Source organism: Microcebus murinus, chromosome 20 (genome assembly GCF_040939455.1).
Source record: "Microcebus murinus isolate Inina chromosome 20, M.murinus_Inina_mat1.0, whole genome shotgun sequence".
Lineage (NCBI taxonomy): Eukaryota > Metazoa > Chordata > Mammalia > Primates > Cheirogaleidae > Microcebus > Microcebus murinus.
The window spans coordinates 18784970-18812960 of record NC_134123.1 but is presented as its reverse complement, the minus strand read 5'-3'; the positions used below and the strand labels follow the sequence as shown (position 1 = coordinate 18812960).

At 38.8% G+C, this 27991-nt stretch overlaps 1 protein-coding gene across 1 annotated transcript; it reads left to right on the top strand.

Annotated features, from left to right (window-relative positions):
- Positions 1-7: 7 nt before the first annotated feature.
- NAE1 (NEDD8 activating enzyme E1 subunit 1) lies at positions 8-27978 on the top strand. The gene is made up of 20 exons (XM_012742471.2): positions 8-161; positions 4090-4193; positions 4287-4347; positions 6585-6615; positions 8113-8184; positions 8390-8469; positions 9317-9426; positions 12628-12737; positions 13921-13983; positions 14382-14445; positions 14765-14856; positions 16865-16924; positions 17018-17151; positions 18784-18859; positions 19152-19191; positions 20896-20982; positions 21501-21593; positions 24294-24408; positions 24493-24542; positions 27739-27978. Exons 1-20 carry the CDS (start codon positions 109-111, stop codon positions 27846-27848), a joined length of 1605 nt encoding a protein of 534 aa, XP_012597925.1. The 5' UTR covers positions 8-108; the 3' UTR covers positions 27849-27978.
- Positions 27979-27991: the final 13 nt, after the last annotated feature.

Sequence of the window (27991 nt, the reverse complement as noted above, 5' to 3'; positions counted from 1 at the left end):
CGCAGGAGGCCGCGGCGGCGGCCGAGCGCCCAGTGCGCCTGCGTGCGTGTGGAGCTGGTGGCGGCGCTGGGTAGGAGCTCTGCTGTTCTCCGCGCGGCGGGCGCGGCCATGGCGCAGCCGGGGAAGCTGCTCAAGGAGCAGAAGTATGACCGGCAGCTGAGGTGAGCTGGGGCTCACTGAGCAGAGGGCGGGCCGGCGGGCTTCTCTGCGTTCCCGCCGGGCCTAAGCGCCCGGCTCGCGCGGTCGGGCCTTCCTCAGGCCTCCCGCCAGGCCGGGCCGGGCCGTCCCGGGCGCGGGGACCTGGCGCTGTCGTCTCCCGCCAGGGGCCGGGGTGCTCTGCGAGGGCCAGGACCCCCTTACCCCCGAGGGGCGCGCCCCCCAGTGGTGTGCGGTGCGAGGGGCGCGGTCCCCAGCATCAGCCGGGTCCCCGGGGCGGCTACCGGCCCTGCCTCGCTGCGCCTGGGCTCCGCGTTTTGCAAAATGGGGGGGATCAGTAGTACCCCATCCTAGCCGCCGAGAACGGCACCGAGTGTTAGGTATTGTTCTAAGCCAGCGCTGTCCAATAGTAAGGTAATGCTTGTCTCATGTGACCAGCATATATAATTACAAATTTTCTAGCAGGGGCATTTAACAGTTAAAAAGAAACAGGTGAAATTAATTTTATAATATGGTTTATTTAACTCAGTATGTCCAAAATATTACCATTTCATCACGTAATCAATATAAAAAGTTATTGAGTTAATTTACTTTTTTTTTCATACTGTCTTAGGAGTAGGCTATTTTACACTTACAGCACATCTCAATCAAGACTAGCCTCATTTCTAGTGCTTAGAAGCCATATGTGGCTAGGGGCGACCTTAATAGACAGTGCGGGCCTAAACCATCAGACCGGTCCTTGGTTACTTCCCCACCCTTGCCTTTTTGCCTTGCACTTTATTGAGCATCTTCTATGTGTTGAAGCAATGGGGGTAACAAAATTCCTTGGCTTCCCTCCTTCCTGGAGCCTCTAAGACAAGAGAAATTATAGTATGTCCCTAAAGACTGGAACATCCATTTGCACCAGTAGCTTAGTGCTATATTGGGGAGGGGCGGGATGTTAGGCACTCAATTCTTTTTTTTTTTTTTTTGAGACAGAGTCTCTCTTGCCTGGGCTAGAGTGCCATGGCATCAGCCTAGCTTACAGCAACCTCAAATTCTGGGCTCAAGCAATATTCCTGCCTCAGGCTCCTGAGTAGCTGAGACTACAGGCATGTGCCACCATGCCCGGCTAATATTTTCTACATATATTTTTAGTTGTCCAGCTAATTTCTTTCTATTTTTTTTTAGTAGAGAGGGGTTTCACTCTTGCTCAGGCTGCTCTCAAACTCCTGACCTTGAGCGATCCTCCTGCCTCGGCCTCCTAGAGTGCTAGGATTACAGGTGTGAGCCACCACGCCTGGCCAAGGGACTGAATTCTAAGAGCACCCTTGAAGGCAACCATTTCCTCTATTTTACACATGGGGAAACTGAGTCTTGGAGAGGTTAGTTAACTTGCCCAGAGTGCTCCATGTTTTTGAGCCAGGATATAAACTCAGGACCTTCTGGTTTTTCAGAGCTGGTACTCAGTCACATCACTCTGCTTCCAAACTTTTAGGGAAAGAAACAAGGTGACAGAGGCCTTATACCCAACTTAAATTTTCTTGTAAATTCTTGGAGTTCTTTTGTTTTGAATGCAGATATAGCCATATGTGACAGCTGAGATGATAAGTGAGGTTAGTAAGCAAATGTAACAAAAGAGGGTTTTGCTGAGTCTATTCCATTTAAGGACCAAACTTTACCTTTCATAGTGAGAACTGGTTATTGGTTTTGAAGTGTCAGAGGGAAGCAGTTAGAAGAAAAGTTGTTTGGCCAGGCAACACTCAGCAGGACCCTGGCTCTCCTTAGGCCAGCAAGAGAATAGAGAGGATTGATTTCTTGTTTGACCTCTTCTTGAAACATGTTACCTAGAGATGCACCAATATTCTTTGTATTTTTTTTTTGGAGGTGGGGTGTCTTGATATGTTGCCCAGGCTGGAGTGCAATGGCCATTCACATGTATGATCATAGTACACTATAGCCTAGAACTCCTGGGCTCAAGCAATCCTCCTGCCTCAGCCTGCCAAGTAGCTGGGACTACAGGCACACGCCACAGTGCCTTGGCTTGAGGTGTACCAGTATTCTTGACCACTTTGGTGTGAGTGTCGACTATAGTCGACAGCCGCAGATGAACACGCACAGCCAAGTGTCGACTTTAGCCGACAGCTGTGATACGACTTTTCTAATTTTCCATTTATCAAAATAAAATCGTGAACATTTAAAAACAACATAATGAAAACATATATGTGTATGTTACCTATTCTGATTTACATTACAAGTAAAACTGCTTGTAAAGTAAAACAAGCTTTCAGTGCTTTAAAGTTTTCCTCATCACACAAGAGCAAAATGGATTCGTCATCAATGCACAGCACAAACTATCGAGCGGACTATGAGTGCCGGCTATGGGCAAATTTTGCGACCAGTGAGTGCTGTACCGAAGTAGTTAAATTCAGTCTTAACTACTAAAGCATTAGCATTTATCAGCCATATATGTCAGGTGTCTTCTGTGTGTCCCGCTTTCGTGGAAAAACAGATGCTTATTGTCCATCCGGTTCTTGGAGGCTATTCCTCCATTTGTTTGACAGCTGGTTAGTGATCACCTACCATAAGCAAGGCACTGTGCTCGGCACTGGGGCTCTAGTGGTGAATGTAGGGGGTGGTTTGGGCCCTTATGGAGCTTATAGTGCAGTGGAGAGATAGATGCTTAGCAAATAAAAGAACCAAATGAGGCAGTTGCTTGTGATGTGCTCAGGAGGGCATACTGGCTACACAATAAAGGATAATCTGCTTTAGATCAGGTGACAAGGAAGTCACATTAAAGTCGATCAGTCCTCTGGGCTGCTAATACCTATCTGGCTATGTCAATTCTCTAATGATTTGAGCTCCCACTATACTTCTTATACTGATAAGAAACGATAAATTAGTTAATGGGTTTTCTGAGTGAAGGTAACCAGATTGGCCCAGATGCCATGATACGTGTCTGATCATGTACCTTGCCCTGTTAATATGCCAGTGTGAATGAGATTATAACACGTTCTAATTCTTATTATATCTTTATGTTTGTTTATGTATGTATTTGTTGATTGTGTTTTTAGAATGTTCATTGGTGTTAGATTTTAAAGCACTCCTGTAGAAGGTGATGTGAGTCTTTTCAGATAATTAGTTTTTTTGGTAAAGCTTTTGCTCACTGTTGCAGATGTCACAGTGATAAGCCCTATTTCAAGATCTTAAATGCACTGGATCCGTATAACTTAAGAAGAAATGAAATAGAGAATAGACGAGGTTTTAAGCCCAAGACACTTTTTTTTTTTTTTTTTTTTGAGACAGAGTCTCACTTTGTTGCCCAGGCTAGAGTGAGTGCCGTGGCATCAGCCTAGCTCACAGCAACCTCAAACTCCTGGGCTCAAGCAATTCTTCTGCCTCAGCCTCCCGAGTAGCTGGGACTACAGTCATGCACCACCATGCCCAACTAATTTTTTCTATATATTTTTAGTTGGCTAATTAATTTCTTTCTATTTTTAGTAGAGAGGGGGTCTCGCTCTTGCTTGGGCTGGTTTCGAACTCCTGACCTTGAGCGATCCTCCTGCCTCTACCTCCCACAGTGCTAGGATTACAGGCATGAGCCACTACGCCCGGCCCAAGACACTTGTTTAATGTTAATGAGTATGTCTAAAGACTGTATGTTCTATAAGTTATCTGGTTTGAAAGGGTAATGGATAAGGAGTGAGATGACCAAGTTTCTAGTTCTGATTTGACCCTTCCCTGGGCCCCCCAACCATGCAAAGCGTCAGCCTGTCCATGTCTTAGCTTACTTCTCTGTGCAGTCCCTACAATAACATCTGTTCCTGTACCCCATGTTTACTGTGGTTATCACATCAGTTACTCTATGCAAAAACACTTTAAAGTTTACTATTCAGATAAAGTTGTATTTTCATGAAAGTTTTGAAAATGTTGAATTTGTGTCTTGTTTTGTAGGTTGTGGGGTGATCATGGGCAAGAAGCTTTAGAATCTGCTCATGTTTGCGTAATAAATGCAACAGCCACAGGAACTGAGATTCTTAAAAACTTGGTACTACCAGGTAATGTAGTTTTTTGGTTGTGTTCTACATTTACTTCTTTAAGGTTTTTCCCTAGAAATACATATTCTTGACTGACTCTGTTTTGTCTCCCAGGTATTGGTTCATTTACAGTTATTGATGGAAATCAGGTCAGCGGAGAAGATGTCGGAAATAAGTATGTTCTGTTCTTTTCAAATATATACATGTTAGGGAAGGCAGTGCACTGTCATGAGAGGGCAAGTCTTGCATCTTAGCTTGACCTCGATCAGGGTGACTTGACTGTCTGGTGGATATCATCCTTGTGTTTGGGATTATGGTGAGAAGGAAATGAGTTTATATAGGTAAAGTGCATAGCATCTGGCAGATAGGCTGTTAATAAAAGGTACCTATCATTACTGTGTTAATTTATTAATATAAAGGAAATAGTCATTATTCCTTTATTTGTGAAATCTAGACACTTTCTAAACCCTTGCATTGATTCCTAGGTGTTAGTATATAATTAACAATAATTGTATTTTTGAATTACAAGAATAATAAAAACAATACCTTTTATTTGTGGTCTCTTTTAAGCTTAGCCCTGTATATCTCTTTCTATATTGTCTCTATAAAAATGCTGTTTTAAAGATGACCTGTGTATTCTTTAATGATTATCATATTTAGACTTTGAGAGCATTCTCAAATTTGGATTTGTTTGGGATCTCTCATTGTATTTGTCAGTAAGTGACACCAATGAGTCAATATAAGGAAAGCCAGAATTTAGTTTTTGGGTTTTTTTTGAGACAGAGTTGCCCGGGCTAGACTACCATGGCATCAGCCTAGCTCACAGCAACCTCAAACTCCTGGGCTCGAGCAATCCTCCTGCCTCAGACTCCTGAGTAGCTGGTACTACAGGCATGCGCCACCATGCCTGGCTGATGTTTTTCTATATATTTTTAGTCTGCCAATTAATTTCTTTCTATTTTTAGTAGAGAACGGGGTCTCACTCTTCCTCAGGCTGGTCTTGAACTCCTGAGCTTTAGCAATCCTCCTGCCTCGGCCTCCCAGAGTGCTAGGATTATAGGTGTGAGCCACTGCACCTGGCCCATAATTTAGTTTTTTTTTTTTTTTTTTTGAGACAGAGTCTCGCTTTCCTGCCCAGGCTAGAGTGAGTGCCGTGGCATCAGCCCAGCTCACAGCAACCTCAAACTCCTGGGCTGAAGCAATCCTGCTGCCTCAGCCTCCCGAGTAGCTGGGACTACAGGCATGCACCACCATGCCTGGCTAATTTTTTCTATATATATTACTTGGCCAATTAATTTCTTTCTATTTATAGTAGAGATGGGGTCTCACTCTTGCTCAGGCTGGTTTTGAACTCCTGACCTCGAGCAATCCGCCTGCCTTGGCCTCCCAGAGTGCTAGGATTACAGTTGTGAGCCACCGCACCCAGCCTTTTCTATATATTTTTAGTTGGCCAATTAATTTCTTTCTATTTATAGTAGAGACGGGGTCTCACTCTTGCTCAGGCTGGTTTTGAACTCCTGACCTCGAGCAATCTGCCTGCCTTGGCCTCCCAGAGTGCTAGGATTACAGACGTGAGCCACCACGCCTGGCCTCATAATTTAGTTTTGATATCTTTTTTTTCGGTAGTACAAGTTTCTGCTATTCACAACACAGCCCTTTTATTGATATGTATCAAGAGAAAGTTTTGTTATCTTTATTTGTTTGGTTAGAGCAGGATATGATAAGAATAAGATTTCTTCTTATAGAGCCAGTGAGCTTGTGCTGAAAAATGGCACTCTGACTCTGATCAGCAGCCTCATACTTGGGGCTCAAGATATGTTGAGGATATGTGTAGGAGGAAACCTGGATAAGTCTGTTACAGTTACCTGCAAAGACAAATGGTTCAATACACCGAGGGTTGTGCATGGAACACTGGTACTGGGGAATGTTAGTAGCTCTTAAGTGGGCCAATGGTCAAATGAGTTTGGGAATGTGTTAAATGATGTTAAAACTTCTTTACTGTAAGACTTTAATATCATATATTATGAATTTCCAAAAAAGATATATAGCATATGGTATTTCCTTGTTTTTAGCCAGGGTACCTTTTTCTGTTAATATTTTGGATACTTTGGGAAACATTGATTTATTAGTCTATTTTTTTAAAAATTTTTTTCTAGAGACAGGATCTCACTATGTTGCCTAGGTTATTCTCAAACCTCCTAAAGTGCTAGAATTACAGGCATAAGTCACTATACCTGGCCAGTTAGCCTATCTTTGTTTATAAGTTTCATCCAGTTTTCTTCCTCCAGGGAAACTATTACAATCTGTAACCAAATATATTTTGTTTTATACTATGAATGAAATATACATGCCATTACAAACAACTTTTCCTTTACTGTTAAATCTTAACATTTTTTATTCTGTCCACTTTAGTTTCTTTCTTCACAGAAGCAGTATTGGCAAGGTAAATAATCATTTTGTTATAAAATATTGTTGTGTATGAGCATCTAATGATGCCACTGTATTTTATTGCTTGAGAAGCTTTGACTGTATTTTTTTTAAATTATTGTGGGTACATAATTATGGGTACAAATAGTTGTAGAAAAGCTTTGACTTTTTTTTTTTTTTTTTTTTTGAGACAGAGTCTCGCTTTGTTCCCAGGCTAGTGTGAGTGCCGTGGCGTCAGCCTAGCTCACAGCAACCTCAAACTCCTGGGCTCGAGCCATCCTTCTGTCTCAGCCTCCCAAGTAACTGGGACTACAGGCATGCGCCACCATGCCCGGCTAATTTTTATATATATATCAGTTGGCCAATTAGTTTCTTTCTATTTATAGTAGAGACAGGGTCTAGCTCTTGCTCAGGCTGGTTTTGAACTCCTGACCTTGAGCAATCTGGCCCGCCTCGGCCTCCCAAAGAGCTAGGATTACAGGCGTGAGCCACCGCGCCCGGCCGAAAAGCTTTGACTTTAAAAGAGCTCGTTATTTCTCAGAGAAAAAAGTTAACTGATTTTTCTAATTTTGTAAATCTTTACATGTTTGATAGCTTAAGTATTTAGAAATCTGTGTATTCACATTTTGTATCCTGTTTTTTTTTCTTTTTTGAGAGAGTCTCACTCTGTTGCCCAGGCTAGAGTGCTGTGGTGTCAGCCTAGCTCACAGCAACCTCAGACTCCTGGGCTCAAGTGATCTTTCTGCCTCAGCCTCCCGAGTAGCTGGGACTACAGACACGCGACACCATGCCCAGCTAATTTTTTTCTTCTATTTTTAGTTGCCTGGCTAATTTTTTCTATTTTTTAGTAGAGACGGGGTTTTGCCCTTGCTCAGGCTGGTCTCGAACTCCTGAGTTCAAGCAATCCTCCTGCTTTGGCCTCCTGTATCCTGTATTAAAGCTAAATCTTGGGTAACATTAATATTCAGAGAGTGGAGTTTTCTGGTTAACAAAATTTTTAACTAAGAGTTAGCCAGAATGTTCTTTATCTTTGTATTTCAAATTGAAAATCTTAAAACCATATCAGTAAACTTAATGCAATATTCATTAATGGAATTGAATGTGACTGTAATGATTAACCACTGTTGTACAGGATTGCAGATGTGGGAGGTTAGAGTGAGTCTGAACTTGATCCAGGATATTCCTGCCTGCTACCCAGAGTTTTTTGGTCATTTGCCTAATCAGAAAAGTACCATCGAAATAATGTGGTTGTTTTTTTTTTTTTTTCTTTTTTTTTTTTTAATTTATATTTGCTTATACAAATCAGGAAGAAATGTGGTTGTTAAATGACTTTGGATAATAATGGTTTAGCTTTAAGTAATATTCTGGTTGAGTCTTTGTTTAAACACTTAGGGAAGCAGAGTTGCATGAAGTTTGGATAGTGTTACAGTGTATTTGCCTGATCTATAAATTGGAAAATTATGTCATGACCAAGTTTTTTCTAATTCAAGTTAAATGTTTTGTTTTTCAAAAGAACCGAGCTCAAGCTGCCATGGAATTCTTACAAGAATTAAATAACGATGTCTCTGGAAGTTTTGTGGAAGAGGTATATATGTATACACATTATTATGTCTGTGGTGAAGTAAAATTTTTTAATAAGGATTAGAAATTTACAATTTTCAATCTTTATATCATTTATGTTTAGTTGGAGTTGGATTTGTTGCCTTATTTGTTCTAAAATATCTTAACTATTTCTGTCATGTTTACTATGATTGTGAAATTGTTGGATTTTTTTCCCCTGTCCTATTTAGAGTCCAGAAAACCTTCTAGACAATGATCCTTCATTTTTCTGTAGGTTTACTGTTGTGGTTGCAACTCAGCTTCCTGAAAGGTAAATTTTTTTGTTAATATGTTTTTATTTCAATTTTAGATTTGCATAGTTTTATTTCCTCTGCACGAAGACATGATTTTTAAAATTCTTAAATTCTATAGAAACCTTTAATTTGAATCTCTTATAAATCATCTAGCATTGAAAAGATGGGGAAGAGAAAAATACAGAGATGTGAAACTTTTTTGGATATATTAAGAGCAGTTAAACTGACCATTGGTTATGTTTTAGTAATTAAAAACTAGTTAGAGGCCGGGCACAGTGGCTCATGCCTGTAATCCTAGCACTCTGGGAGGCTGAGATGGGAGGATTGCTTGAGCTCAGGAGTTCGAGACCAGCCTGAGCAAGAGTGAGACCCCGTCTCTACTAAAAAGAAAGAAAATTAACCAAACAACTAAAAATAGAAAAAATTAGCTGGGCACGGTGGCGTGTGCTTGTAGTCTCAGCTACTTGGGAGGGTGAAGCAGGAGGATCACTTGAGCCCAGGAGTTTGAGGTTGCTGTGAGCTAAGCTGATGCCATGGCACTCTAGCCTGGGAAACAGAGTGATACTCTGACTCAAAAAAAAAAAATAAATTCTGCATTAAATGACAAACTAGGGTTTCATATCCCTCTAGTCCAAAAGATATATTTTCTTTGAGACTACAGCCTTGTGGAATTGTTTGATTTTCAGTGTATTCTTGACCTGCTTATGTAAATGCAGTGGATATATCTTTGCATTTATTATTTAGTACGACATTTGCTTTATTTTAAGACATTTTCATGTTTAGCATGTTTAATGTTTGGCATATATTTCCATTGCTTATGTTCTTATTTATTTTGCTTTTTTTTTTTTTTTTTTTTTTTTACAGTACCTTACTACGTTTAGCAGATGTCCTGTGGAATTCCCAAATCCCTCTCTTGATCTGTAGGACATATGGATTAGTTGGTTATATGAGGATCATTATAAAAGAACATCCAGGTAAAATTGTTGAGCATATGGGCTTACTATAGGTTGCATTCACTATAATTTTAGAAACTTGACAATTTAGAAAGTCAATTTTAAATTACAAAGTAAATTTGTGGCAGCACATCTCTGGTTACGATTCAAAGTGATAGACTGAAGAATAGGTTTTAATCTACTGTTTCCTTTATATAGGATTATAGAAGGACACAAAGCAGGAGATACAACAGGTATAGCTTTGTCTTATTAGGAGACCTAACATCTATGCAGGTACCTAGCTTTTTTTGTCCCTAACCCATATAGGGCTTGTGTGGCTGCCACAGGAGTGTGCCGGGTCACCTTGACCCATAGAAGTCACCTTTTTCCCTGCCAATCTTTTATTCCATTTTCATGCAGGCTTTAGATTCCCCAGGTCAGGTGCAATTTCACACAATAAGCAAGGCATTTACCTAACTGCTTTTCCCAAGGTAACTGTTATAGAAGACCTAAGTCATAAATAGACAGACTTGCATCACCTCAGGGTTGTTATTAGCCCTTTACTTATAATTTTTTTTTTTTTTTTGAGACAGAATCTCACTTTGTTGCCCAGGCTAGAGTGAGTGCTGTGGCGTCAGCCTAGCTCACAGCAACCTCAAACTCCTGGGCTCAAGCAATCCTCTGCCTCAGCCTCCCAAGTAACTGGGACTATAGGCATGTGCCACATGCCCGGTTAATTTTTTCTATATATATTGGTTGGCCAATTAATTTCTTTGTATTTATAGTAGAGATGGGGTCTTGCTCTTGCCCAGGCTGGTTTCGAACTCCTGACCTTGAGCAATCCACCTGCCTCAGGCTCCCAGAGTGCTAGGATTACAGGCATGAGCCACCGCGCCTGGCCAACTTATAAAATTTTAATCTTAGAACATTATAAAATTTTCTTTTGGTACTCATACAGTGACCTTTATTTACTCAAGAAAGTGTTTATTTTGTGGCACCTATGAGTCAGGCACTCTGCTAGGGCAATAATAGCCATTGGCATTGGTAGCATCACTGAGGAGTAGTATCTGTGTGGGGAGTTAGGGAGTGCTTGTTAGCATAAACTTCTGGGTGGCAGTGGTGGGGCATTTAAGAGTTGTAAGTGGGAGAGTGACAGGGTAAAAATTTTATTTTAAATGGGTCACTCTGAAGTTGAGTGGAGAATGAATGGATTTAATAGGGCAAAGATTGGAGGTAGAAGTAGGAAATTTCCAGTGGTCTAGGTGAGAGAGAGAGTGAGAGCTCTCTAACTTGAAGGAAAAGGGGTAGATAATACTGAAGGTTAACATTGCTAGCTATGAACCTGCCCTTACGTGCATTATTTCATTTACTCTTTCTAAAAACTTTCGGCGGTGGCTCACACCTGTAATCCTAGCTCTCTGGGAGGCTGAGGTGGGCGGATTGCTCAAGGTCAGGAGTTCGAAACTAGCCTGAGCAAGACCCTGTCTCTACCAAAAATTGAAAGAAATTAATTGACCAACTAAAAATATATATAGAAAAAATTAACCGGGCATGGTGGTGCATGCCTGTAGTCCCAGCTAATTGGGAGGCTGAGGCAGTAGGATCGCTTGAGCCCAGGAGATTGAGGTTGCTGTGAGCTAGGCTGATGCCATGGCACTCACTCTAGCCTGGGCAACAAAGTGAAATTCTGTCTCAAAAAAAAAAAAACTTTATAAGGTATAGTTTGAGCATCCCTAATCCAAAAATCTGAAATCAGAAATGCTCCACAATCCAAAACATTTTGAGCACTGACATGTGGTTCAAAGAAAATACTCATTGGGGCATTTTAGATTTCCTAATTTTGGATTACGGTTGCTCAACTGGTATGTATTTAGAAGTCTGTGTTTTTACATTGTATCCGGTATTAAAGCTAAATCTTGAGTAACATTAATATTCAGAGAGTGGAGTATTTTGGTTAGCAAAATTTTTGACTAAGAGCCAGAACATTCTTTATCTTTGTATTTCAGATTGAAAATCTTAAAACCATATTAGCTATCTTAAAACAGTATTCTCAATGGAATTGAATGTTAAACTATAATGATTAGCCACTCTTGTAGAGGATAATAAATGTGTGGGAGGTTAGAGTGAATCTGAATTTGATTCAGGATATCCCTACCTGCTACCCAGATAGGGATATTCTTCAAATATCTTGAAGTATTCTTCAAATATTCCAAAATCTGAAAAAACCAAAATTCAAAACACTTCTGGTCCAAAGCATTTCAGATAAGATATACTCAACCTGTGGATACTATTATATCTGCTTTTTACAGATGATACTGAGGCAGAGAGATTAAGTTATTTGCCTAAGGTCACTTAGTTAGCAAGTGACAGAAATGGGCCTAGCTCTAATTACTCACTAAAATTATGCACTCTCCCAGACTTCCCCATGTAGAGAGCAGTGTACAGAGTGAGATTAGGAGTGGGGAGTGACTGATGTTGGGGCCAAGGAATCAAAAAGTCAAGGATGACCATCAGGTTTCTAGGGAGGAGTTTGAGGTAGACAGAATGCTGTCTGTTGAAGACCACAAGAGGAGGAAGTGTGGGTTGTTAGTTGTTATCTGTGTGTATATACACTTTGTCAATTGTGAGCTTTTCCAATTATAGGAACAAATTCTGTTCCAGAGGAATCTCAGTTTTACTAAAACTTATAGTCCACTTAAGATTTGTACATTTTACTATATTAAATTATACCTTAATAATACAGTGGAAAATAAAACCTATAGGCTCTATGCCCATTTAAAAATTAAAAAGGTCGAGTGTGGTGGCTCACACCTGTAATCCTAGCACTCTGGGAGGCTGAGGCAGGAGGATCGTTTGAGCTCAGGAGTTCTAGACCAGCCTGAGCAAGAGCAACACCCTGTCTCTACTAAAAAAGTATATAGAAGGAAATTAGCTGGACAACTAAAAATATATATAGAAAAAATTAGCCAGGCACGGTGGCACATGCCTGTAGTCCTAGCTACTCGGGAGGCTGACACAGGAGGATCACTTCAGCCCAGGAGTTGGAAGTTGCTGTGAGCTAGGCTGATGCCACGGCACTCTAGCCCAGGCAACAGAGTGAGACTGTCCCCCCCCCCCAAAAAAAAAATTAAAGATTTTCTCTTCCTGAGCTACCAGGATTTCCTAAGGTACTATTAAGTAGTGTATTGCCATCAGTATTGCTAAAAAAATCAAGTTTATCTTTTGGAATTATTTGTTTCACAGTAATAGAATCTCATCCAGATAATGCATTAGAGGATCTACGACTAGATAAGCCATTTCCTGAACTGAGAGAACATTTTCAGTCCTATGATTTGGAACATATGGAAAAAAAGGTTTGTAGTGTGTATAACCTTACATTTATAGATTAGATAGATGTAAAACTTTTTTTTAAACCTAATGTTTTTGAATTATACCCAAATGAGAAAATACTATGAACCTTCATATCCTGTCATCCATATTACATAGTACAAACATTTTACCTTATTTATTTATTTATTTATTTATTTTTTTTTTCCTACAGCAGCATGTGAATACCTTATTTATTTTTAATAAATTTTCCCCCAAAGTTAAAAAAAGCTTTATTGAAGGAAAGTACATATACTGAACATATCTGTATAATCACCATGCAGGACAAGAAATTGGACATTAACATATCCCAGAAGCCCTCTTTATGACCATTTTCTAAACAAATAGATGTACTTTTAAAAATAGTTTGAATTTGGGGGTGTTTATAAAAATGGATTCCTCTTGAAACCTGTTTTTAGTGTTTGGAAATTACCAAGGCAATTGTATATTTCATTATTTCTATTTCTATAGAAATAATATTTATAATAGACTATATAATTTAAAGAGTATATGTATTTTTCCCCACTTACATGTTAATGAAAAAGCAGGTGTTTATTTGGTTCATCAGAAAACACAGAAAGGATCTTTTTTACTCTAAGATTGGTATCTGAAATCAAAACATTCAAGCTGTGTTTTTGGGTGGTAGTCTTTTTTTTTGGCATATTATGGGGGTACAGATTTTTTTTTTAATTTTTTTTTATTTTGGCATATTATGGGGGTATAGATTTTAAGGTTTCAATAAATACCATTTTCCCCCCTCCCCCCACAAGTCTGAGTTTCCAGCGGGGGTACAGATTTTAAGGTTTCAATAAATGCCTTTCCTCCCCGCCCCCCACAAGTCTGAGTTTCCAGCATGACCATTCCCCAGATGGTGCACATCTCACTCATTATGTATGTATATACCTGCCCCCCTGGGTGGTAGTCTTTGAGACTGTTTTCTTGCTGGTAAAATGGGAGCAATTATAGTATAAACTTGACATATCAGGGTTAAATTGGACACTGCCTCTAGAAAAATTTATAAAGCTCTTTGTATTAGCCTAGTTCATTTTCCTCTATTCATTATTCTGCATATATTAAGAGTTCATAAATATTGTTGAATTTGTTGATAATGAGATATAGTGAAGAATTAACTGATATTGACATTTTCTTTGATTTGTCTTTCATTTTTAGGACCATAGCCATACTCCATGGATTGTGATCGTAGCTAAATATTTAGCACAGTGGTATAATGAAGTATGTCCTTTTTTAAAAAAGAAATTCTATATGTGACTGTGTTTTCAATTTATTACTAAAGATTTCCTTGGAGGGCAATGGGAGAATAATTTTTTTCCTTATAGGGTTGTAGGGTAAATGGATGCTTTTAGAATTTAAATCTAGCAGTTTCTCTTTTGATATTGATATTTTTATTAGTAAAATGAAATTTGAATAGATGTCATGATGAAACTGGCAGTGGGGAATGAATGTAGATAAATGGCCCACGGTTTCTGTTTTCTGTTGGGTGAGCCTCAGATTTCACTTAGGTATATATTTGTTGATGAAATCTCGTGTAGTGAATGGGGGAAACTTTGGACTCTCAATTTCCATAATTTGAGTTTTTATAACTAGATTTTTAAAATTTTTAACCAATTTAGACAAATGGACGAATACCTAAAACGTATAAAGAAAAAGAGGACTTCAGAGATTTGATTAGACAAGGTAATATTATGGGATGTGATTAAGTATTATATAAAGTTTGAAAAGAAAATTGCTTAAAGTAAATGTTTATTGGGTTTCTGTTAACAACTTTGTCAGATGATGCCATCATGAGCTTTTATTTTACTTTTCCTCTGGTGAAGTTAAGGAGCCACTCCTTGTATAGTTGTAAGAAGAACTAACGATGAACCATGCTTCTTCTTAAGGTTCATTATACTGATCTTCCCTGCAGAATCTGACAAGGTTATTTCTATAATGTTGGGGAAATAATGGAGTGAGAAGAAAAGGGCATTTGTTTGCTAATAATTTCTTATTTTAATAGGAATTCTAAAGAATGAAAATGGGACTCCAGAAGATGAAGAGAATTTTGAAGAAGCTATTAAAAATGTGAACACAGCATTAAATATAACTCAGGTATTAGAAGACTTGCTGAAGGATTTATATAAGCAGGTTGTTTTCTGAAGTCCTCAGATATGAAATAGTTGATTATAATGATTTATTTATTTTTTGAGACAGGGTCTCGCTTTGTTATGCAGGCTAGAGTGCAGTGGTGTCATCATAGATCACTGTAACCTCAAACTCCTGGGCTCAAGAGATCTTCCTGCTTTAACCTCCTGAGTAGCTGGGACTATAGTCAAGCACCACCATGACTGCCTATTTTTTTCTATTTTTAGTAGAGATGGGGGTCTCGCTCTTGCTCAGGCTGGTCTCAAACTCTTGGCCTCAAGTGATCCTCCTCCCTTGGCCTCCCAGAGTGCTAGGATTATAGGCATGACAACCATGATCAGCCTATTTAATATTTCCTAAATGTATAGTTAGAAATAAATATCTCTGATATATAATAGCTTGAATCTTGTTTTAAGAGTCTGTGTTGGCCGGGTGCAGTGGCTCACACCTGTAATCCTAGCTCTCTGGGAGGCCAAGGCGGGCGGATTGCTCAAGGTCAGGAGTTCGAAACCAACCTGAGCAAGAGCAAGACCCTATCTCTACTATAAATAGAAAGAAATTAATTGGTCAACTAATATATATAGAAAAATTAGCTGGGCATGGTGGCACATGCCTGTAGTCCCAGCTACTCGAGAGGCTCAGGCAGAAGGATTGCTTGAGCCCAGGAGTTTGAGGTTGCTGTGAGCTAGACTGATGCCACAGCACTCTAGCCTGGGTAACAAAGTGAGACTCTGTCTCAAAAAAAAAAAAAAAAAAAAAGATTCTGTGTTGTTCCTGAGTTAAAATGGATGTCAGTGCTTCAGCATACGATAGTGATTCAATAATTTATAGACATTATTTAAAGTACATGATTTGTAAATAGTAACAGCTTGGGGATAGAAATTATATAATGAAGGTGATATTTTGCAGGTCCAAAATAGTGTTGCCTGAAAAGTTAAATTTTTTATCCTGCATTTGCTTCAGATAGTAATTATTTGGATATAATGGAAAGTGTTCTTTTTTTGTTTTGTTTTTTTTTTTTTTTTTGAGGCAGAGTCTCACTTTGTTGCCCAGGCTAAAGTGAGTGCTGTGGCATCAGCCCAGCTCACAGCAACCTCAAACTCCTGGGCTCCTCCTGCGTCAGCCTCCCGAGTAGCTGGGACTACAGGCATGTGCCACCATGCCCAGCTAATTTTTTCTATATATATTAGTTGGCCAATTAATTTCTATTTTTAGTAGAGACGGGTCTCACTCAGGCTGGTTTCGAACTCCTGACCTCGAGCAGTCTGCCCGCCTTGGCCTCCCAGAGTGCTAGGATTACAGGTGTGAGCCACCACACCCGGCTGGAAGGTGTTCTTAATGATGTTATATACTTTAACAATTGTTTGGAGGATAACTCAGATAGTTTTTGTTGTTAAAGTCTGACCAGTGGGTTTTGGGAGAGCTTTAGAATAACATACCTGATAGTTTAAGTTAGGATTTTCTTATAATTTAAAACAGCAAAAGTGCTGCCTTTCAAGTTAGGAAAACACATAAACTATTATTACCAGCTTTTTGGAGACAATGAAGTAGTGTTGCTGAGTGAATTAAAAGTATGTGCTTTGTGGCTGGGTGTGGTGGCTCACGCCTGTAATCCTAATACTCTGGGAAGCTAAGGCGGGAGAATCACTTGAGCTCAGGAGTTCAAAACCAGCCTGAGCAAGAGCGAGACCCCCATCTCTACTAAAAATACAGAAAAAAATTAGCTGGACAGATAAAAATATACAGAAAAAAAAATTTAGCCAGGCATGGCGCATGCCTGTAGTCCCAGCTACTCGGGAGGCTGAGGCAGAAGGATCGCTTGAGCCCAGGAGTTTGAGGTTGCTGTGAGCTAGGCTGACACCACGGCACTCTAGTCTGGGCAACAGAGTGAGACTCTGTCTCAAAAAAAAGAAAAGAAAGAAAGATGCATAAATTCTTAATACTGTATAACTAAATGTTTTATGTTCCTTGTTAGATCCCAAGCAGTATTGAAGATATATTTAATGATGATTGCTGTATAAATATCACCAAGCAGGTAACAACAACAAAAGTAAAAATAGTGCCTCCTAAACTTACTTTGGGTCAAAATAAAATGCCACATAATTTTAATTTTTTCCTATTCTTTTAGACTCCATCATTTTGGATTTTAGCTCGTGCCTTAAAGGAATTTGTGGCCAAAGAGGGTCAAGGAAATTTACCTGTTCGAGGTACAATTCCTGATATGATTGCAGATTCGAGCAAATATATAAAACTTCAAAACGTGTAAGTCACTGTTTTTAAACCGTATCAGACAAAATCTGATTATATTGAGACAAGCATCTTATTACCCTATCCAAAATCAAATGAAAATTTATAACTTTATTGCTTTAAAAATAAACTAAAGATAAAAAAGAAAAAAAAACAAAAAAACAAAATAAAAAATAAACTAAAGATCTTAGGGAATAGATTTTTATTTTTTTAGGTTCTAAGCAAAATTGAGTGGAAAGTTGAGAGGGTTACTATATATCCCCAGGAGGCAGATTTTTTTCTTGCATATTTCATGATAAAACCTAACATTTGATCGCTTACTCTGTGCTATGAAATATTCTATATATTAACTAATTTAATATATATATGAGCTTCACAACAGGCCTATGAGAGAGTACTGTTATTGTCCCCATTTTATAGGTGAGGAAACGGGGGCTTAGAAAAGGTAACTTATTCAGTGTCAGATAGCTGGTAAATGGCAGACCCAAGATTTAAACTCTGTGAAACCCAACTCCAGAGCCTATACTCTTAGCCATGGGCCTATACTGCCTTTTATTTGTAACTTAAAACCATAAAGGGTTTAGGGTTTTTTTGTGTTTTTTTTTTTTTTTCTGGTCGGTGGTGTGATCGTTGCTCACTGCAACCTGGAACACCTGGGCTCAGGCAGTCTTCCTCCTCAGCCTCCTGAGTAGCTGGGACTAGAGGCACATGCTATCATGCCTGGCTAATTATATATATTTGTAGAGATGGGAGTGTCACTATGTTGCCAGGCTGGTCTCAAACTCCTGGCTTCAAGCGATCCTTCTGCCTTGGCTTCCCAAAGTGCTGAGATTACAGGCATAAGCCACTGTGTCCGGCCAGGCTTTAGTTTTGATGAATTTTTTTATCATTAACATTTCATAAGTATAGAATCTATGATTATAGATAGATATCTGATATCCAGGTATCACTAACTTGAACCCAGACAGACTGTTATAATGATGGGTCTCAAATAGTGAGCCTCCACCTCTTTAAAAAAAACAAACAAAAAAACTTGGGAAAGGTCAATTGAGGATAGAAGTATGACCTTACCTGGGAGGTAGTCAGCTTAAACACTGATCATTTATAGAGGGTGAAATGTAAATAGACCTAAGGAAAAGTTTTATGTGAATTTGGAGATAGACAGTTTTTTTTTTTTTTTTTTTTTTGACAGTTTTAATTTTACTTTTTTAGACAGTTTTAATTTTACTTTCCTTGAACTTGACTTCAAGGAGATAAGCTGTGTTCTTCAGTAGGCTTCTCTAATAAAGGATCTGAGAAAATATGTTACTGAGGAATACAACTTATCTCCTTCAATTTCCTTCCTTTTCATGAAAAAATACAGGTCTTACAACATACAAAATGTGCAAATGGCAAGGAAATGCTACTAGCAGCACCTGTCAGTGGCTGGGACTCTTTCCAGTGTTGGTGAGAGACTCGGAGCCCACTCAAACCCTCTAACGGCTCCCTCTAACAGCACCCAACTTAAAAACTGCTCTCCTGGAGGGCTACATGTTGTCAGACCTGTATTTTGTCATGAAAAGGAAGAACATTTTTTATTCCATGGTGATGAGTTAAATGTTGCTAATTTTAAAAATTTGTTAATAATAGCTTTTTGTTCTTTTCCAGTTACCGTGAAAAAGCAAAGAAAGATGCTGCTGCTGTGGGTAATCATGTTGCCAAATTGTTGCAGTCCATCGGCCAGGTAAGCTGCTGGGCACACTGTGCCTTTGACGGTACGTCTCCATCCAGGCCTGAGCACATAATGCCACCCAGAAGATGTTTAGAGGTCGAAGGCATGGCACTGATTCTGTGCTGCTTTAGCGGAAGCCCTCGCTTGCCTGCCTCATGGGAAGGCAAGGTGTTTTTAAAGTGCTCTCTGAGCTCTTGGAGAAAGCCCCCCCATCTCACAGTGATTGGCTTTGTGCTGCACCCTTTGTTAACCTTCTCTCTTACCTGGAGCAACTGGAGCAAAACCTGCATTTATCTCTTTACAGGCACCAGAGTCCATTTCAGAGAAAGAATTAAAATTACTCTGTAAGTCCCCTTAAATTAATTTCCTTATTTTTCGTGATAAAAATGTGCCACAGGGAATGTTCCCAGGAATTTTAAATGGTTGAAATTTTAAATTTTCTATTGTCTAAATGATATAGAAACACATAATTATTGGGTAAGGTTTTTTTCTCTCATAGCATCATAAATTTTAAGACTGGGTCAGAGGTAGAGCATACTAACCTATGGCAATGCTAAAAAAGCATGAAGGTCAATTAATTGAAAATTGTCATTAATACAGAATTCTTTTTAGCTTTTAAATTTTAAGTAATTTGGGAAATTTTTTTTGTCTCAAGACTTTGGGTGTGAAGTTTTAAGTCATATATACATTTACAATATTGGTTTAAATATTCATTTTGATCTGTGTTAAATGGCTGTAAGAACTTTGCTGTCTAGTTTCAGAGTGGTTAGTCTTGAGGTCTTCTTAGTAACTCCTCAGTAAGCCAAAAGCATTTTCTTTTATCTAAGAGTCAGTTTCAGAATAATAAAAAATCCTATTTTACATGCCATCTGACGATTTTTTTCCCTGCAGCTACTCTACTGCCCCTAGTTCCTGGAGAATTTTATATTTTTCATGCTCCCCCTCCTTAAAATACATTTATGCAAGCCTTCCATTTCATGACTTTTCCACAATGCCTGTTAAGGCTCAGGTATAGTGTTTTTTGTTTTTTTTTTTCAGACAGAGTCTCACTTTGTTGCCCAGACTAGAGTGAGTGCCTTGGCGACAGCCTAGCTCACAGCAACCTCAAACTCCTGGGCTCAAGCAATCCTGCTGCTTTAGCCTCCCAAGTAGCTGGGACTACAGGCATGTGCCACCATGCCTGGCTAATTTTTTTCTACATATTTTAGTTGGCCAATTAATTTATTTCTATTTATAGTAGAGACGGGGGTCTCACTCTTGCCCAGGCTGGTTTCGAATTCCTGACCTTGAGCAATCCACCTGCCTCGGCCTCCCAGAGTGCTAGGATTACAGGAGTGAGTCACTGCGCCCAGCCAGTTATAGTGTTTTGTTCCGTTACTTAGCTTCCACCTTGTTTCTGTTTTAGTGTTTGTTCAGTTAGATTATATGATACCAAATTAAAAGTTCGATATTGGTTATTTGAGGGATTATTATTTGGTTCTATCTACTTTTGGATATGCTTGAAAATTTTCATAATACAAAATTTAAAAAAAAACCTTAAATGTATACCAACAGCACAATATATCACATTCTCTCCTTTAGGACTACTTATCCATAGTAATGATGAATACTACTATTTATTGAGCCATATCAGGCATTGTGCTAGGTATACAGTTTATACAGTTGTCACATTTAATCCACAGAAGGACTCTAAAGATAAACAGTATTATCCCCATGTTACACTTGAAAACTGGTTGCACATTCCAGGTGTTATGAAGAGTAAAAAATTAAAAAAAAAAAAAAAAAAAAAAGGAAGAAAACTGGTTGCACAGAGGTGCCATCACCTTCTTACTCAGTGCTGAACTGGTTGTAGTGTCACTAATACGAATTTAAGGTGTCGTGTGCTCTAGTGCCTTCTCTGCTAACCATTAGAGCCAAATAGAAGACAGTTTTTCACATTCCCATGTCTGTGAAGGGTATACACAAAATTTCCTATTCTAAAGTGACCTATGATTCAGAACATTCACCTATCACAACCATTAATTTCATAACGTCTTTCCTGTGTTCAGGCAGCAATTCTGCATTTCTTCGAGTGGTAAGATGTCGATCCTTGGCTGAAGAATATGGTTTGGATACAATTAACAAGGATGAAATTAGTAAGTATACTAGCCATCTGATGCTAGGTTAGTTTAAATTAATTTAAAAGATATGGAAATATTTTTTTCATATATAGTATATAATAGTGTTGAGTTTATAGTGATAATATAAAGATATTGTAAATATTGATACTCTAATTTTATCCTATGAATATATCTAAGTAATTATAATTTATATATGTATTATATAAAACTTAATATGTACTTAAAATCATATTTAGGTCACTGTGTCTATTGTATGACATAAATAAGCATTAAAGTCAGCATCTTCCTACTTTGGTAGAAATTGTGTGACTCCAGCTAATAGTCCATGGGACCACTGGATTATATTTTAATGTATCTCTTATTTTGTTATTATTTACTATTTTCTATTTTATTGTGACAAATATATTTAAATTTTGTGGTAAAATTGTCTTATATTCTGAAACTTGAGTATATACCGGTAGGAAATTCATACCTTTGTTGTTTATATGTTGTGGTAAATTACCCAAATTATACTGAATTTTTTTTTCTTTCAGTTTCCAGCATGGACAGTCCAGATAATGAAATAGTGTTGTACTTAATGTTACGGGCTGTTGATAGATTTCATAAACAACATGGTAGATATCCAGGTAAGAATAGCAATTGAATTACCAAATATAATAAAATCTTGACTAAACATTTAAATTGAATTGAATATTAAGGTGTTCTCATGGTGTCTGTGCTTGAATTTCACATTGTAAACAAATTACATGTAGTTCTCCGCGGAGAGGAACTACCATTTGTATTTTAAGTAACTATCTGCAAGTACTATTTTGTTCTAAACTATTACAGGGGAATGTTCGTTATTGAATGCTTATAGAAGGATTCAAACTTTTTTTTTTCTGTCAGTTTCCATAGTTTGCTACTAAAACTTACCGAGTATAATTTAGTGGAATAGGAAAGCCACAAGAAGTATGCCAGTGACTTCTGAACTCAGAACTCTGATGATGTAGAGATTCCTTTGTGTAGTATCTATTTTTTATCATCTGTACATGTAGTCATTGGAGAATTGGCATGATCTCAAAGATATGTGATTGCTCAGAATGTCTTTATTCTTGATTATAGTTATAATTTTGCAAGATTATTGCATAGTAACACACTCTAAGGGTGTCATAAAACCTGTTGTGCCAACTGATGTAGTATGTCCCCAGAGTTTATAGCCTTTATGAACAAGCTTACCAGAAGAAAAAAAAAGGAATAAACACTGTGTATTGCTTAATTTGTATGATTACTACTTGATTAGAAAGTATTTTGATTGTGTATTATATAACAAACTACCTCAAAACTTAGTGGTTTAAAAAAATAATCTCTTGTGATTTTGTGGATTGACTCGGCTCAGTTAGGCAGCTCTCATTGAGGAGTGGGGGTTTCATGTAGTTGCATAATGCCTGGGGCTGGAGTCATCGGAAGGCTTGACTTAGACATCCAAGAATACATTTTCACTCATGTGACTGGCACCGTAAGATATTGGGACAGCTAGAGGCTGATCAGGCATCTCTCTTTGCATGGATGACTTGGACTTCCTTTTAACATGCCAGTATTAGGGTAGACTTCTTTCATGGTGACTGGCTTCTCCAGAGTTAACATTCCAAAAGACCCAGGTGGAAGGTACAAGGTTTTTTATGTCCTAGCTTTGGAAGTCACTCAGCATCACTTACATTGTATTCTATTGGTTTTATAGGGCCAGCTTAGGTTAAGAATGGGAGGAGATTACATGAGGGCATAAAGGGGGTGTTTATTGGGGAATAATTGTGGGAGACTTTAAACCTGGGTTCCAATCCAAGCTATATCACTCACTATCTCTGTGACCTTGAGTAAGTCACTATTTTCCTCCAAGTCTCAGTTATCTCATTTATGGAGTAGCCCTAATATTAGCTACTCTTGGATTATAAGGGTTAAATATACAATGTATGAAAAAACACTTACCACACTGAGTAGCTCCTTGTAAGTGCTTGGTAAAGGGCAGGTATTACTATTATGAGGAAGAATAATGATAGTAGTTTTTAAACCAGAGGTGTTAAAAAACATTGATTTTTTTGTAATACTTGAATATCATGTTAATTTTATTTTTCCTTCCAGTAGTAATAATAGCTTACCTTTGGAGACATTACAGTTTAATCATTAAGAACTGCCTGGGCTGGCCAGGTGTGGTGGCTCACGCCTGTAATCCTAGCACTCTGGGAGGCCAAGGCAGGCGGATCATTCAAGGTCAGGAGTTCAAAACCAGCCTGAGCAAGAGCGAGACCCTGTCTCTACTATAAAATGGAAAGAAATTAATTGGCCAACTAATATATATAGAAAAAAATTAGCTGGGCATGGTGGCGCATGCCTGTAGTCCCAGCTACTTGGGAGGCTGAGGCAGTAGGATTGCTTGAGCCCAGGAGTTTGAGGTTGCTGTGAGCTAGGCTGACGCCACGGCACTCAGTCTAGTCTGGGCAACAAAGCAAGACTCTGTCTCAAAAAAAAAAAAAAAAAAACAACTGCCTGGGCTTATATCCTACTTTTGCTATTTATGAGTTAAGTAGTTTTGGTTTACGTTAATTTTCTGGTCTGCGAAATGGGGATAATTGTTCCCACCTCATAGGGATGTTGTGAGGATTAAATTAATATATAAGGAAGCTGGTGTGGTGGCTCACAGCTGCAGTCCCAGCTATTTGGAGAGGCTGAAGTAGGAGAATTGCTTGAGACCAGGAGTTCAAGACCAGTCTGAGAGACATAGTGACCCTGTCTCTTAAATAAATATATATGTGTAATACTTAGAACAGTGTCCAGTATCTTAATGCTCAGTAAATGTTACCTGTTGTTATAGCTTTATGTCCTTGGTGTCATTTAGTCTCTTAGAAGTGGACAATAAAGACCACAATGTTTTTGTTTTTTAGAGATGGGTTCGCACTCTGTCACTCAGGCTGGAGCACAGAGGTGCAATCGTAGTTCACTTTAACCTCAGACTCCTAAGACCATAATCTTTATAAAGGGTATAAATAGGACATTATTTTCATTCAGCTCTTTTATCAAGTAATTATTGAGCACTATGTGCCAGATACTTTTCTGTACACTGGGTATGAAGCAGTGGACAAAGACTTATCAAACTTGAACTTTAACTAGGTTTTAGTTCATCTCTTTATTTATAGGTTTGTGATATTTCCAAATACTTGTTTCATACTTTCTATTATTTTTGTCTTCAGTTTCATACCTGTTTTGACTAGAGCACCTGAAACTGGATTAAATAAAGGAAGTAGCCATAATTTTGAATAACATTTATTTTAATGAAAATTAATTTATATTTTTAGGGGTGTCTAACTATCAAGTTGAAGACGATATAGGAAAGTTGAAGTCTTGTCTCACTGGCTTTCTTCAAGAATATGGCTTATCTGTAATGGTGAAAGATGATTATGTCCACGAATTGTAAGTATTTTTTAGGGCATATGAGAGAGATACCCTGCCTGTCTTAAGGCCAGACTAAATGCATGTCTCCATCATTTCTTATAGTTGCCGATATGGAGCTGCTGAGCCACACACAATTGCTGCATTCTTGGCGGGTGAGTTCCATACCTGAGAAGACTGTTAACTGTTGTTACATAGTGTAGTTACTATTTTAATATGAAGTTTTGTTGTCTTGACTATTTTAGCTGTTTTTTTTTTTTTTTTGAGACAGAGTCTCATTTTGTTGCCCAGGCTAGAGTGAGTGGCATCAGCCTAGCTCACAGCAACCTCAATCTCCTGGGCTCAAGTGAATCCTACTGCCTCAGCCTCCCGAGTAGCTGGGACTACAGGCATGAGCCACCATGCCTGGTTACTTTTTTGTATATATTTTTTAGTTGGTCAATTAATTTGTTTCTATTTTTAGTAGAGATGAGGTTTTGCTCAGGCTGGTTTCAAACTCCTAACCTTGAGCAATCCGCCCACCTCGGCCTCCCAGAGTGCTAGGATTACAGGCGTGAGCCACCACGCCCGGCCTATTTTAGCTCTTTTAATTAGGTCTGTGAAGCAGGATGTTATATTGAGTTTAAGATTATTCAGTAGCCCCCATATTGGTCTCCCTGCCTTCCATCTCTTCCACTGCCATCCATCTTAAACTCCTAAAGAGTCATTAATCCTTCTAAAGCATAACTCTATGTCCCTCAACGAACCCTCTGCTCCACCAGTACATATATATGCCCTATAATGGGCCTCAGAAAACAAGTCCAGCGATTTTAGCTTGACATTGAACACCTTGTGTTCTGATTCCACTCAGCTTTTCTAGCCTTGGTTTTATCAAGTTACTTGGTTTTCCCCCAGAAATGCTCTTTGATTTCCTGCTTCTAGATCTTTGCTCCTCTGGATCCATTTGGCTTAGAAACGTCTATTTCCTACATGTCGAAAACCTACCTGTTCTTCAAGGCCTAATTCAAAAATGCCATCTTTCATAAAAACTTCCTTTTCCTCCCTCTCTTACTCTGCTTCCTCCTTGTCTCAGTCACGGGTGCTATAACAGAATACCACGTCCTTATAAACAACAGAAATTTATTTTTCACAGTTCTAGAGGCTAGAAGTCTAAGATCTGAGTGCTAGTGTGGTCAGGGTCTCATGAGAGCTTACTTCCTGGTTCAAAGACCGCTCTCTTCTTACTGTGTCCCCATGTGGTGGAATAAATGACAGGAGAACTCTCTGGGGTCTCTTTTATAAGGGCACTAATCCCATTCATGAGGGCTCTACCCTCATGATCTAAGTATCTACCAAAAGCTGCACCTCCTAATACTATCACATTGACCAGGGTTAGGATTTTAACGTATGAATTTTCGGAGGACACTAACATTCAGTGCATAATACTGCTCCAAAAATATTACTCTCTTGCCTTTGATCTCTTACACACTGAGCTATTTGCTTGTGACGTTTTCCTTCTAAATCACTAATGTTTTGAAGGCAGATCCAGGTCTGATTAATATTCAGAGTGTTCAAGATGTAAACGAGTGATACAGACCTAAGAAAACTGTCTTCTAAGCAAATCCAAATTAAAGCCTGGTTCTGGAAAATTTAAACTAAAACCAAGTCTCTTTTGCCAAAATAGCAAAATAAACTGCCAATTCACAGAAAGGGGCAAGTTATTTAATATTATTTATTCATATTCAGTCCAGATTCTGAGAAGAGACACAGCCAGAAAGGTTGGATGACTGCATGCCTTGCCTGTATGAGAAAAAAAAGTATAAATTGAAGGTTTTTTTACTTCATTTTGCACAAGGCCATAATACCTCCTCACTTCAAGGCACCTCTGCGGCTCCCAATGAGGCCATCCTTGACTCCCCTATTTAAAACTGAGCCCCTCATCTTTTGCACTCATATCCCCCTTTTTCTCCTTAGCACCTTTGGTCAGTTGACATATTATACATTTTATTTATTTACATCTCTCTCTGCTAAAAAATAGCATGAAGGTGAACAGATTTCTTTTTTCCTCTACTATATCCTTAGTACCTAGGACCATATCTGGTACACAATTGAGTCTCAAATTTTGTTAACAAGTATTTGGGAAAGAGGAAGCTTCAGGTTATAAAAGATGCAGCACTTTTTTTCTTGGTAATTTTTTGCTTTTTCTTTTGTTTGTTTTGAGTAGGTTTAGCAGTCTAGCACTATTTAATATAGATCCTTCTATGTTACAAATACATTTATATATATATTTTTTGAGACAGAGTCTTGCTTTGTTGCCCAGGCTAGAGTAAGTGCCGTGGCATCAGCCTAGCTCACAGCAACCTCAAACTCCTGGGCTCAAGCGATCCTACTGCCTCAGCTTCCCAAGTAGCTGGGACTACAGGCATGTGCCACCATGCCCGGCTAATTTTTTCTAGATATATTAGTTGGCCAATTAATTTCTTTGTATTTATAGTAGAGACGGGGTCTCGCTCTTGCCAGGGTTGGTTTCAAACTCCTGACCTAGAGCAATCTGCCCGCCTCAGCCTCTCAGAGTGCTAGGATGACAGGCATGAGCCACTGAGCCCGGCCTATATTTCTCTTTTATTATAAAAGTAAAGCACACACACATGATAAAATTCAAATGCAGCAAAAAGGTGAATCTTTTATGCCAGTGTGTATCCTTTAAAAAGTTTGATCAACCATACTATTATATAGATTTCCTTTAATAACGTAGTTATAGAGAATTATAGTCTTTTATTTTTGATTGACTCAGTAAGGCAGTGGTCCCCAACCTTTTTGGAACCAGGGACCGGTTTCATTGAGGACAATTTTTCCAAGACCTGGAGGGGGATGGTTTCCAGATGATTCAAGCACATGACATTTACTGTGCAGTCAGACCTCTCTGCTAATGATAATCTGTATTTGCAGCCGCTCCCCAGCGCTAGCATCACCATCTCAGCTCCACCTTAGATCATCAGGCGCTAGATTCTCAGAAGGAGCGTGCACTCTAGATCCCTCGCATGTGCAGTTTAGAGTAAAGGTTCCACCTCCTATGAGAATCTAATGCCACCGCTATCTGACAGGAGGTGGAACTTATGTGGTGATGCAAGTGCTGTAAATACAGATGAAGCTTCACTGGCTGGCTGGCTTGCCGGCTGCTCACCTCCTGCTGTGGTCCTCTGCCTGAGAGGTTGGGGACTGCAGCAGTAAGGTAACGGTGTCTGTTGTGGATCACTTTGAAACACATTTGCTTTGGGAAAGAAAAGATTTCTTTCATTGAATTGAGTATTTTTACATAGCTCTTGAAATTTCCTCTTCACAGTTTTGCTTTTCTCTTTTTTTTCCTTGCAGGAGCTGCTGCTCAAGAGGTTATCAAAATAATCACCAAACAATTTGTAATTTTTAATAACACTTACATTTATAGTGGCATGTCACAAACTTCTGCAACTTTCCAATTGTAGGGTAAACACCCTGTGTAGCTTATTGATTGAAAATGTACTTGCCTTCAAGTTGTGCTTTAGTCTGTAAAATTCTGCTAAAGGAGAGCTGTTAAATTGTTTCCTTAATAAACATTTTTCTCATTTGTAATAATGTAGTCTTGTTC